The sequence below is a fragment of the Mus musculus genome, chromosome 10 (genome assembly GCF_000001635.26).
Source record: "Mus musculus strain C57BL/6J chromosome 10, GRCm38.p6 C57BL/6J".
In the NCBI taxonomy this organism is placed as follows: domain Eukaryota; kingdom Metazoa; phylum Chordata; class Mammalia; order Rodentia; family Muridae; genus Mus; species Mus musculus.
This window is the reverse complement of record NC_000076.6, coordinates 64,947,240-64,961,927: the sequence shown is the minus strand read 5'-3', so window position 1 is coordinate 64,961,927 and position 14,688 is coordinate 64,947,240. Positions and strand designations below refer to the sequence as shown.

The 14,688-nt window shown below is 35.2% G+C and overlaps 1 protein-coding gene across 4 annotated transcripts in view; it reads right to left on the bottom strand.

The window, feature by feature from the left end:
• The window catches only part of Ctnna3 (catenin (cadherin associated protein), alpha 3), a 1,573,570-nt gene that overhangs the window by 41,740 nt on the left and 1,517,142 nt on the right, over positions 1-14,688 (bottom strand). For all 4 annotated transcript variants that reach the window (NM_177612.3, NM_001164376.1, XM_006513475.3 and 1 more), the window contains one exon: positions 2,024-2,158. In NM_177612.3, coding sequence (NP_808280.2) covers positions 2,024-2,158 — 135 coding nt within the window. The remainder of the gene's footprint in view (positions 1-2,023; positions 2,159-14,688) is intronic.

Below are 14,688 nucleotides of genomic sequence, written 5' to 3'. Positions count from 1 at the left end.
GGTAAGACGAAAACCATTGCATATATTTGGAAAATAACATTTGTGTGAACTTGGACCTTATAACGACGATGACTGTGTGAAATGTTGAATGGGAAAAAAATACTTGATGTCTAATAATTCAGAAATGGAGCTCAGTTAATTTACTATACCTATGTAATATGCTTATAAAATAGTCATTGACTTACAATGATCTAGCCTACAATTTTTTAATGATTAAAGATTGGGCAGGTGACACAATAGCACAATAGTCGGTAGAAACCAAATACTAAATTTTGAATCCAGACCTTTTTCTGTGAGAGCAATGTGCATTATTACTGCTGTCAACTTTGTCCTCTCAGGCTGGACAGGAGTCAGTGTCCAAATACAGTATTTCCTTACCTTGATATAGTTATTCAACATCTTATGTAAAATATTCCATGCATTGTAAAAGACTCTGTGTTTATAATTTTGTGCAGCGTGTAAATAAGCATTTATGTTCTCTTCATGTTTAGTGTAGACTAAACTACAATTTTTGGTGGGTTACATGAATTAAATTAATTTCCTACTTATGATGTTTGCAGTGCACAGGTGGTTAATCACTATATGATTACACCAAAAGTAAAATAAAAACAAAAACAAAAACAAAAAACCCACCAATATCTGCATAATTTTCTCTGGGCTGTAAATGAGCACCCATGAATAAGTGTATATTTCTACCTGGATATGCTTATATATAGCTTATATGGCTTTTGATTTAATAAAATATATTTTTTTGAAAAATGAAAGTATATCAACAAATTCTACGAATTCTTTCTGAATCATTCACTCTCATCCTACAAGCCTCAGTTTCCTCCTAGATTCAATGCTGGGCGGCAGAAGAAATAAAACTCTGAGGTCTCTGACAGGGAACCCCAACTTTGACATTTACTTCCTGACCTCCGAGAAGCTACTTAACCTTTCTGAATCAACTGAATTCATACATTAAAGAAAACAACACAATCAAATAAATGTCTCTCTGGAATGTGATTGTAACGATTGAGCTTAGACTCAGGTCAGAGATAGAGAATCAATAATGATTCGTTTCCTCTCTCTGCCCCTGATGATAACCTTTGCTTTTTTTGTAACTGCATTTACTTCAAGAACATCAATACATTAAGAGAAAGTTCAGTGCTAGGATGTAGAAGGATGAGATGATGCTAATACATAAGGATACTGGTACAGCTTCTTAAAAAGTGTTCCAGTAATGTGGCTTCCTAAATTGTTCATCACGCTTTAACTTAAATTTATAATCTTGGTACATGTCCTTCTCAAAGTCACTGATAACTGAATCCAATATAGGCATCAAATATTATTTTATTACTGTGTCTGCACTAGAGAAATAATCTAATGTTATTAAAAGATGAGCACAAACCACTGGGCATTATTTCTACCATGAAAATTTAAAAGCAGATTGAAACTCAAGGCCACCAAAGAATTTATGCAAGTTCCCTTAACTAAAAATATTTATAATATACTATTTCAAAAACAACATTTAGATTTTTTTATCTCAGGCCTGAAAGTTTTGAGTTATAAAACTAAATATGTAGAAAATGGAGACTAATAAATAGTAATAAAATAATTGAATTAATGTATGCTTTTATATTCCCTTATTTTAAAATTTTACAGAACTCATTTCAGAATTCTCTCTGTACACATTATAAGGTTTAAAAGCTGTTCCATATGACTGTGAATTTCTTAAGGTAGTATTCAAATGCTGATATATTGCTTAATCTCTGAAGTTAAAAATAATATATATATGCATATGTGTGTATATACATATATAAGTATACACATACACACATGCACTCACACACACATAAATATGTATATTAAAAATTTTTAAAAAGAAACCTAGAAGGTGTTCTTGCTTAATTACATATACCTTATACTGTGACAGAGTTTGTCCTATGTTAAATTCATATGAGAAAAGTACTGAGCCACACCCTGGTTGTTCTGTTTCTAGTGTGTTCTGTGTGTAACAGTGGAAGTAACAGGCAGTACTCACAGCTGATACGATGAGTTCTCCCCCCAGATTTTGGATCTCTGCTTTAACTTGACTGCAGATTTTCAGCTGGTGGGAGTAGAATTTAATCTGTTCCAGGTAAGCCAGCAAGTCCTGTTTGCACGGTGGATCTGGACACTGCAAATGTATCAGAGTTAAAAATAGAAACAGTGAAAAAATGAAGGGGCAGATCAGAGTGGTCAGTACATAAACCATGGATACCTTAAAGGTCAGCAATTTTCCTCAAGCCCCGTTTCTCATACCAACTCAAGTATAGTCCCATATCCTTCATTGGAAAGCTCCTGTTGAAACAACTTCTTTGTTCTTCAGTGGAAATCACTGAGTTTATCCAAAGTACTTGTTATAGGAATTTACAGATCTGAAGAAACATGTAATGAGCTGCCTTCAATTCATGACAAGTTTAGCAGACTTGACATGATGTTTTTGAGTAGACATGAAGAAATAGTAATAAGAAATTGCCCTATCCAAAAAGAAAGAAAGAAAGAAAGAAAGAAAGAAAGAAAGGAAGGAAGGAAGGAAGGAAGGAAGGAAGGAAGGAAGGAAGGAAGAAGAGAAGAGAAGAGAAGAGAAGAGAAGAGAAGAGAAGAGAAGAGAAGAGAAGAGAAGAGAAGAGAAGAGAAGAGAAGAGATTTCCCTATCACCTAGAATCACTATAAGGTCCTTGGAATGCATTGTTTTCTGCTGTGTGCCCTGTGATATTTGTATGAGAATACCAAATGCACAAGAAAGCATATTATGCTGTATTATTTTCAGCTTTAAATATTCTTATCTCATACAGATAAAGGGAATTATTTTTACCTGAGATTACATCTGCAGATGCAGCACAGAAGGAAGTAGAAAACTCACAGGGTTTAAGGATGTTGCAAACCTTTTCAATAACACTCCCCCTTGGTGCTTTATTTTCTATAAGGAACTCCTAAGAAAATAATTTTGCGTCTCACTATAATATGAAAAATAACTCAGGATTAAAGGTGAATCTTTGTACTGTCTCCCACATGAAGTTAGATGCTTAGGGAATAGTTTCTTTACCTTACTTAATTTTACCAGTAGTACCATTTCATAAGAATATAGACGTGAAAAAAGAAACCCATAAGTGTAGAAAATTATTGCTACAGCACTGAAAATGTAAAAAAAAATTGAAATAGTGCAAAATAGTCATAAGAACAAATGTGAATGTCTGTCTGAATACTGTGACACTTCATTGTTTCAAATTATTCTTAAGGGCTGGAGGGATGGCTCAGTGGTTAAGAGTGCTTGCTGTTCTTGGAAAGAATCCAAGTTCAGGTCCTTGAACATATGCCAGGCAGCTCAGAACAACCTGTACCTCCAGGTTTCAGGAGCTGTGACACCCTTTTCTGGCTTCTACAGGAACCCACAGACTTATGGCCTTCACTTACACAGACAAACACATATGCATAAATAAAAACACTTTAAAATGTTTTCAAACAATATGGGAGACAGATTTTCAATGGTTGAAGGTTAAAAATCTCAGAATTTAAAATTTCCAAACATCACTTCAATATATGGATTTAAATAAAACATCCTGAAAAGGAAATCTATGAAAATGATCAATGGATATGATACATTCAGTAGTCTTCACTTTATCCATATATTTCATCAACATTGAAATAAATACACAGTATTTCCATAATTATAAGGTGCTGTTAAAAAATCTTTAAATCAAGTTATGTAAATTTACGAGTTAAAAGGTAGGCTGAGGAGCCACCAGTGCGATGTCTCAATGGCAAGGGCACTTGCCACCAAATCTTACAACCTGAGTTCAATTCTTAGAACTCATAATGTAGAAGAGGAGATCAGACCCCTGTAAATTATCCTCTAACCTCCAAACATATATTGTGGCATATGAGTCCTGCCCCACAACCACAAGTAAACAAATGTTAAAAAGTGAGATGAAAAAACAATAAAACTTCTCATGAATATTTGTATTCATCTAGGACACTTATCCTCCAAACCCGTCTATAGAGACATCAAAATCCAAAACTTCTTAGTTCATATTCAATAAAGTGGCAGAGCATTTATGTATAACCTCAAAAAAACCCTCCTAGTAAAGTTTAAATATATCTATACTGCATACAAATAATTAATAAAAAGTAAATAGTAGATGAATAGTTGGTGCATTGTATTGCTTGGAAAATAAAGGTATGCAGAAAAAGATAGTACCTTCAAATTGCTATCTATACAAAATTTAATTGGAGCAGACTGAATTGGTAGATACAGGACTCATATGTGTAGAGGGGTGACTAATTTAGAACTAAGATGAAGAGTGACTGAGAAATTCCTGAGAAGTCTATTCCATTTCATATTGTTAAATATTGCGATCTAGGTATCTCCAAGTCAGGTGCACATGATGAGGACATGGGAACTTGTACTCAAAGTCCATATTCTCAATAAAGGAAGCAAATATATTCCTTTGAGGAAACAACTCTATCTGCTAACCGATGCAGACACATGCATAGCTTGGTGAACATATGATCGCCAGCAAGAAAGACATTAAATATGATGGGGAAAGAAGTTTAAGATGACCGTTATTTTTTTCACACTTCTTCACTTTACATCCTGCTCTCTGCCCCTCCCTGGGTCACTCATTCCCACAATTCTTCCCCATCCTTCCTTCCTCTGAGCAAATGGAGCCCCCCCCCCCAACCCCCGATATCCTCCATTCTGGTATTTTAAGTCTCCGAGAAACTGGGTACTTCCTTTCCCACTGAGGCCAGGCAAGGCAGCTTAGCTAGAACACATCTCATGTACAGGCAACCGTTTTGGGGAAGTCCCCATTCCTGTTGTTCAGGACCCACATGAACACCAAGCTGCACATCTGCTACATATGTGAAGGGGGGACTAGGTCCAGCCCTTTGTATGCTCTTTGGTTAGTGGCTCAATCTCTGAGAGCCCCAAGGGTCCAGGCTATCTAATGTTGTTAGTCTTCCCATGGAATTCCTATCCCCTTTGGAACCACAATCCTTCTTCCTATTCTTCCATAAGAGCTCCATCTACTGTTTGGCTGTGGGTGTCTGCGTCTGGTATTTCTTATATTTTGAATAAAGAATTAACTAACATTGGTCTACAGACCTCTTAATGTAGTTTACATTGTAGTTCAATAAAATACAACAAGAAAGAGCAAAAGGCTGGATAAAGGATAAGAAGAGGAAAAAAAAAAGCAGAGGACGCACAGGAACTAATTTCCATATAATTTTTACTGCTGGCAAGACGTTGCTTTTAGTAATTTAGGGCTGTCTCCACGTTCAATGATCAAACTTTGAGACAAAGATATCTTCATCTGATGAAGAGAGGTGCACCCTCAACTGTCTCCAGAAACAATGTCATTCCTCTTGTGGGTGTCATTGCACACAGAAAGTACCAAAACACCACTTAATTTGTAAATGGGCTTAAGTTGCCCTTCTTATTTATAAATTACATTTTTGATTAGTATGGATTTCTTCCTTCCTTATAAAATTATAAAATTCCTGATGAAATTTACCTTGGACCTACCGATTTGATTTTTTAAATTGAAAATACAATTTTAAACATCATATTCAGATTATATTCCCCTCCTTCAACTCTTTCCAAATCCTCTCCATAATCCCACCTACCTAAATATACACTCCCCCTCTCTCTTCCTCCCTCTCTTCCTTCCTTCCTTCCTTCCTCCCTTCCTTCCTTCCTTCCTTCCTTCCTTCCTTCCTTCCTTCCTTTCTTCCTCTCTCTCTCTCTCTCTCTCTCTCTCTCTCTCTCTCTCACACACACACACACACACACACACACATACACACACACAGTAAAGACAAAATTAGAAGCCATATAAGTCAGAAAATTTTCTGGATTTTTTTTTAATGCCCATTTTGAGATAAGATCCTCCAAAAATATTTTTGAGCTCATTGATGCAGCCATGCAGACTACCCTTAAGTATGGTTTGTGTATCCATGAGACACTGATGATGAAAACTGAGTTTTCTTGCAAGTGGAGATCGGTTTATAGGGTCAACCTGTAGCCTAGTTTTCTAGAGATGTGGGCTCTGTGGGACCCCTTTAAGCAAACGTTTAGTCAGATTTATCACATTCCCAGCTCTGGAGGTTTCATTTTTAGCACAAAATTTTCAGATAAATGGATGAAGCCATGCAAAAAAAATTTTAATGAAGTAACCTATAACTCAAAATACAAATTTTATGGTATATAATTTCTTATATATGGATAAGAGCCATAGTCTTCAATAAGCTGGCTGTAATACATGTAACCACTGAGGTTACAATACATATAACCACTAAATTAGGCATGGAGTAAGGGAGTATAGGAAAGTGAAGAATTTCTCTAGTAGTTGAAAATAGAATAGTTATGAATGGATGGGTGTGAGAAGTATGGGGAATGGAATTGGGAGGATCAAATAGGTAGATGGAAGGAAAGGAGGAGTAAAAGACAGAATAAAGGGAGAGACAGCTAAAACTAAGGGTCATTTGAGGGATCCAATGGAAAACTAATAACATTATCTTCTTCAAATATATACATATATGAAAGAAATGTATATGGAGTCACCAAATAACAAAGGAGACAAAACTCTGACTAAACAATTCTTGCAACCAAACAAAAATCCCAGAGCTGGCAGTTATAAATGTAATCAAATTTTTAGTGAAAGGGGTCCCACAGAACTCACAACTCTGGACAAACCAGGCTATTGATTGATCTCCACAAACTGATGGCAATCCCCTGTTGCTGATGACAACACATATGTAATTCACTGATTATGAGCAGCAGAGATAGGGCCTATGTAAAGCCTTCATCCCAACTAACAAGTGTTCATGGTCCTGGAAGGTGGACTGCATAATATTGGTGGAGACAGTTACCAATCAAGCTACAAAACCCTCCACTTACAAAAGCATCTTGCTGGCAAAATATGCTTGTGTAATATTGGCACAAAAGTTGTGGGAGTAACCAACTACTATCTGATTGGAATTAAGGCCATATCCATAAGATGGAATCCATGTCAAATTGCCTGGTTAGCCAAGAATCAGGCTTAGTGGGACATGGACCTGAGATCAAACCAAATAGAATGACTATGCTAAAGGAAAGTAGCAATAAAATTACTCCTAATGACATTCGTCTATACTCAATATACGTCTATACTCGTCTATACTCAATATCAAAACTTGCAGACATTTCCTCCTGCAGTAATGAGAACAGAGATTCACAGCCAGGCAATATGCAGAAAGCGAGAGCCCTTAAAACACTCAGCCCTAAATAGGGTATCTCTATGAGAACCCTTCCCTAAAGGCTCTGAGAACCAAATCTGAAGAACAGGAAGTAGAAAGATGGTAAGAGAGAGGGGGTAGAAGATACCTAGGGAACAAAAACTTTGAGCCACAACTGGACAGATGTATATGTGGACTTACATAGACTGTGGTAATATGCACGTGGCCTGCACAGAGCTAAGCCAAAAGAGGGTTCTAGTGCTGAGAATGGAAGTGAACACATACCCTCATTCCTAACCCACAAGCTTCCTCCAATAGATAACTGATTCTTGAATGAATAACTAATGCTATATCCCCTCAATTTTAGTATATTTAAAGAAAATATTCAATCTCCTTCAGGAGACTTTCTCAACAGTAGGCATAAGACTAAATAGTTTTATTAAGAAAAGGATGTTAAGTTGTGTATGGGGTTTAAAATAAACTTCTGTAGTTCCCAGTGGTTTGACCCATGTTCACCCTTTATTTACAGATTTGAAGAAAATTCTGGTTATATATTTGGAATTTGTTTTGTTTATCATCTAAAGAGCAAAACCACCCTAACTGGTAAGTTCTAATGCTGTAGAACATGTTTTAGATTCTTGTTGTCATTGTAAAAAAAAAAAAAAAAAAACCTTTCTATAGTTTTTGATTTCTCTGTAATAGCTGTACATATGTAAAGCACTCAGCATTATAATTTCTGTGAAATGGTGTCTCATGATCAAATCAGGTCAATCGACACATCTGTTTTCGCAGATATTCCCATGTGTAGATATCTGAGTTGTTTTCATAGATCTAAAAGCATAGTTAAAAGAACTATCCATCCAAATTTGAGAATGATCTTTTATTCTTTTTCTAAGTTATCTTACTTATTTTGCATATTGACTCTCAGGAAGAACATTTCCTCAGAACAAAATTTTCTCAAAGAACAAGTTTCATAATATAATGAATGCTATTTTGTTTACCATAGGTACAGGTATTTTATAAAGAGGTAAACTATGAGAATGTGAAATGTTATTTTCATACTTTTTCTATTTCAGACAAGGGACATAAGCATGGCTTAGTGGGTTTGGGGTATTGGATGCCAAGTCTAATGGCATGTCCTGACTTGAATCTCTAGGACATAATGCTGAACAGGAGTACTGATTCCTGTTAGTTATCCTTAAGCCTTCATGTGAATGTGCAGTGATTTGGATGGGAATAACCTCCATAGGCTCATATACATCAGTGTTTGTCTTTAGAGTGCACTGCTGCTTGAGAGGGATTAGGAGGTATGGTCTTGGAATAGGGGTAGCCTCTTTGGAGGAAGTGTGTCACTGGGGAGTGAACTTTGGGCTATCAAAAGCTCAAGTCAGGCCCAGTGTTTCTCTTTTATTCCTGCTTGCAGTCAGGATGTAGAACTTTGCATGCTACTTCTCCAGCACTAAGTCTGTCTGTGTGCTGCCATTCTCCCCACCATGATCACAATGGTCTAACCCTCTGAAACTATAAACAAGTTCCAAGTACATACTTCCCTTTATAAGAGTTGCTGTGGTCATGATCTCTCTCTACACCCAAAGAACAGTGACGAGGACAGCATGCACACACAGTAAGTAAATACATTTTAAAAACAAATAGTAAAATGCACAGAAGTATGGGTAAAATTACAATGGAATTCCCACAAAATGTCAGTAGTGGAAACACTACTTGACAACTAACTCTGTATATCTAATTTTTGAGGGTTGTATTTGTGACACCTCAATGGATACATGTTAAACTTTATTATATCTGTTTAAACTAATGTTGTTTGTATCTTAAAATCTTAATGAATACATGTGTTATTTTTTGTTTTAGTGTTAAGTTGGATTCAAGCCTGTATACTCTATAGAGTAGGTGTAAAGCTGTGTCTGCCTATACCCACTCTTAATTAATAACTGTACAGAAAAGCTGACCTAACCTACTTTTCTAAGTTTTATGATGACTTCCATGGGAAACTCTCAGAGAACACTTTTCTAAAACATAGATTACAACCCTCTTCCCTGATCCTGGATATTTGCAAATTGAGGAATTACTTGTATTGACGGAAACTTACAGAGGTGTATTATCTTGCACATAAAATCAGGATGTGGAAAGGGTGGCAGAGATTGTAATTCAGACAAAATCTGGTTATTTGGAATGTTTTATTATAATTTTTCTCTCTCCTTGAGAATTTCATCCATGTACACAATGAAATACAATCGTAACTTCCCCCCGCCATTACCTTCTTTCACCCTCCTTAATATCTCTCCAAAATACCCCCACATTTCTTAATGTCTCCTTTTTTAAATAGTTTTGATAAACACTAAGGCAAATTAGTGTTTCCCACGTGTACATAGGTTTACAGCTCCCTAAATGGAACATGGAAAAATCTACCAATGAGAATGCTCTCAAAAAAAACGTTTCTCCTTTCCTCTCTCAGTATTTTTAACATAGGCAGGTGAGGAGCTATGAAGAAGTAGTTTTCTTTACTTTTCCACTCCCATTAATGGCATTATGCCTGTGATCTAATACTCAGAACTTCTTGCTCTCCTCGTTCATAGTTTTGAAGGAATCAAGGAAATGTGAATGATCCCAGTGAACGCATCTGTGGCATTGCTTAGATGCAAAATATGGCAAAGAAACAGTGGGAAACTAGTGAAAGAGCATCCCTTCAAGCAGGAAACTGGCAGTCACTCAAGGAGTGCATTGTGGTCACATACTCATTATCTGCCCTGATTCATTCCTGAGGAGCCATTGGGTATTTATTTCATGATGGGAGCCTTCATTAATCTGGACAACTGAACTCAGCATCAACATCTGTACTTCAAATAAGTTTCAGAGAGAAAACAACATCAAAGCACACATATTGCTGCATGATATGTATGGGAATTTTATTCTTAAGGGCTATGTACTGATGATATAATGAAGGCTCTAGAATTTATTTCCCGATATGGTTTTATTATAATGAAAATTTTAGTTCATACCATCAGCATAGAGTACAAGGAAATCCAGCAATAATATTTGGTAAATGCCAATATAAGTTAGATTATTCTTCTAGATTATTCTGATCCTAGTTAAATGGGTGATAATGATTTCATAAGTACTTCCTGAGTTTTATGGTGCTCCCATTCTTGAGTTACCATTGTCAGTTTAACACTAAAAATTGACTTTGTCTGTAATCACAATTGACTGGGGATATTCACTCAGCAACCTAGACATACTTGTTTTGACAAAGTTAGAAGGAAGTAGGGGCAGATTTTGGATACATCACCAGGGTCTTTCCCTTGTTAGATATATTACAATTGAGCTCTGTTCATTCTACCGTACATAAGAATGCATTGCATCTGCACCTAAACAACTCTGTGTATTATTTCTATTATATATGGTGTTGGTTATATCATCTAATTTGGAGTGTCTGCTGACATGGAAAAATTATAGAGTAGTGTAGGGGAATTAATAACATATGAGCCTGGTTTTGGAAAACCTGTCCCCATATTGCTATTCTCGAGTTTGCTATCATGTTATTAATTTTTAATTTGTTTAAGCATTGTGGCAAATAACAATGCCTTGTCTTTAGGAATATACTATGTAATGCATGCAATATTGGTATCAGTGTTGTGCTGTGTTGAATGGCAGAGTGAAAGTCGCAATATCTCAATTTAATCTTCAGTTTCAAGAAATGTTATGTGATGAAGTCAGGTGAGGGAATTAGTAGATCTTATATTGTATGCTACATAAAAAAGCAAATTTTATAAGTTTCAAAATGTTGAAGGAGAATGTCACCATATTCATTTGATCATTGTATTAAATTATTACTCTATGTGTCAAAACTTATACAATTAAATAATCAGGTAAAGCAATTGGAAATTAAATGATGAGAGGCTTTCAGTTCTCTTTGTAACTAGATAACAGCAATTTGTTAGGTAGTGAATTATGCCTTGTGTGTATATAACAATTCAGTATTAAATAGAGGAAGATAGAAATGGAAAATGGAAAAGAAAACAAGCATCAAGAAATAGTCTTCAATTAAATAGTTTTAATAGTATTCTCTCTACATATAATTCTTTCACTACACAGAATGAAATTATATTGGTCAAAGACATATATTTATATTATGACTTAACCCAGTAGGTACAAATATATTCTAAATTTATATAACATAGAATTAAAATTGTAAATGAACATTTTGACAGTCCATCAGAAAATAAAAAGAACAGAGTAGAAATAATCATAAAAATTGTATATTATGACTTAACCCAGTAGGTACAAATATATATATATATATATATATGTATATGTATATTATGACTTAACCCAGTAGGTACAAATATATTCTAAATTTATATAATATAGAATTAAAAATTGTAAATGAACATTTTGATAGTCCATCAGAAAATAAAAAGAACAGAGTAGAAAGAATCATAAAAATTGTATGTTTTAAAATTTAAATTTAAATTGTATGTTTTAAAATTAAAATTTAAAATTTAAAATTTAAAAAAAGTTTTAAAATTCTGAATAGAATAAAATAGCCAGTAACCAACATCACCAGTAAAACCTTTGATAATATTTACAAGCACTAGAAATTACTTAGCTTTCATTATTATATCAATTGTGATTTTAAAATAGTTGAAATTATTTAAAGTCTAAAATGTGTGTGTGCATATGTGTGTATATAATTGTGAGTTTGTGTGGTGTGTGTGGGTATACATGCATGCATGCAAGCATATGTGTGCATGTGTGTGTGTGCATGTGTGTGTATGTATGCATGCAGGTGGGGATGCATTTATTTATTCGTGTGTTTGCATGGGTATGTATGTGTGCATGTGTGTGTATGTATGTATGTATGTATGTATGTATGTGTGTGTAGAAATAAGTGCACATTCATGGGTGACCTCTCATGAAGGTCACTAAATTAACCGCATCAGATTCTCAATCCCGGGTATTGATTGTTCAAAGCCACATTTGTTCAGAACAGATGTCATCCTTAGAAACTCTCTGAACTGACAAAGTGTAAAAGTGTGAGGACTGTTATTCATGATTACTAGCCAATGGCTGTTTCTTAAGTTTCTTGAAAAACACCAATGCTGTATAGAAGTTTCATGGTACTTTTCCTTCCCTCCCATATAATTAGAATAATATTAAAATGGTGACAAGATTTAATAACATCAACGTATCTACTCTACAGTTATTTGGTCAAATTAAAAAATAAAATATATTATGTAAAATTAAAAATGATAAGGTTTTTAAATTTTTTTTTAACCTCTTATAGTTATACACTCTGAAGCAAACAGGAGAACAAAGCTATGAAATATTGGGTGCTTAAGGAGCCTTACTATATTCATGTCTGTCTAAAATATTATACTTTCATTTTTCCACTAATATTTTGCCTCTCTCATGAAAGTAACTGCAATTCAGTTTGAAAATAAGGCAGATTATATACAAGAATGAGTTCTGTTTATTTATTAGATTAGGAAATTCTGGACCCTGAGCAGACCTTGGGCATTAGCTTGGCACCCAGTCCCACAACACCCAGAGGAAGCTTTACTCCCAGGAACTCTAACATGCCCAGGATCGCAGGATCACAGGATCTCAGAGGCTTGGTCACACCAGGATCTCAGGATCCCAGAGGCAGATTGACTCCCAGGTGCTCTGATACACCCAGGATCTCAGGATCATAGGATCCCAGAATCACGGGATCACAGACACAGCTGGACTCTGGGGAGTTGTGACACAACAAGGATCACAGGAGGGACCGACTACAGTCAGATACAGTGAGGGCAGGTAGAACTAGAGATAACCAGATGGTGAGAGGCAAGCATAAGAACATAAACAACAGAAACCAAGGTTACTTGACATCATCAGAACCCAGTTCTCCTACCATAGCAGGTCCTGAATACACAATCACACTGGAAAATCAATATTCAGATCGAATCACTTCTCATGATTAGGATAGAAGACTTTAAGAAGGAAATAACTCCCTTAAAGAAATACAGGAAAACACAGGTAAACAGGTGAAGGAATTGAACAAAACCATCCAGGATCTAAAAATGGAAATAGAAAACAATAAGGAAATCACAAAGAGACACAACTCTGGAGATTAAAAAAAAAAAAAAAAAAAAAAAAAAACTAGGAAAGAGATCAGGAGTCATAGATGCAAGCATTACTAAAAGAATACAAGAGATAGAAGAGCGAAATTCAGGTGCAGAAGATACCTTTGACTGTTGTAGTCAAAGAAAATGCAAAAAGCAAAAAGCTCCTAACACAAAACATCTAGGAAATTCAGGACACAATGAGAAGATGAAACCTAAGAATAATAGGTATAGAAGACAGTGAAGATTCCCAACTTAAAGGGCCAGTAAATATCTTCAACAAAATTATAGAAGAAAACTTCCCTAACCCAAAGAAAGAGATGCCTATGAACATACAAGAAGTCTACAGAACTCCAAATAGACAGGACCAGAAAAGAAATTCCTCCCATCAAGTAATAATCAAAACACCAAATGCACTAAGCAAAGAAAGAATATTAAAAGCATTAAGGGAAAATGGTCAAGTAACATATAAAGGCAGACCTATCAGAATTACACCAGACTTCTCACCAGAGACTATGAAAGCTAGAAGATCCTGGGCAGATGACATACAGACCTTAAGAAAGCACAAATGCCAACCCAGGCTTCTATACCAGCAAAACTCTCAATTAACATAGATGGAAAAACAAGATATTCCATGATAAAAACCAAATTTATACCATATCTTTTCACAAATCCAGCCCTACAAAGGATAATAGGTGGAAAACACCAACACAAGGAGAGAAACTACACCCTAGAAAAAACAAGAAAGTAATCTTTCAACAAACACAAAAGAAGATAGCCACACAAACATAATTCCAACTCTAATAACAAAAACAACAGGAAACAACAATCACTTTTCCTTAATATCACTTAATATCATCAATGGACTCAATTCCCCAATAAAAAGACATAGACTAATATACTGGATACATAAACAGGACCCAGAATTTTGCTGCATACATGAAATGCACCTCAGTGACAAAGACAGACACTACCTCAGAATAAAAGGCTGGAAAATTTTTTTTCCAAGCAAATGGTCCCAAGAAACAAGCTGGAGTAACCAATCTAGTATCAAATAAAATTGACTTTCAACAAAAAGTTATTTTAAAAAAAGATAAGGAAGGACACTTTATACTCATCAAAGAAAAAATCTTCCAAGATGAACTCTCAAATCTGAACATCTATGCTCCAAATGCATGGGCATCCATATTCATAAAAGAAACTTTACTAAAGCTCAAAGCACACATTGAACCTCACACAATAATAGTGGGAGACTTCAACACCCTACTCTCAGCAATGGACAGATCATAGAAACAGAAACTAAATAGATTAGGAAATTCTGAAC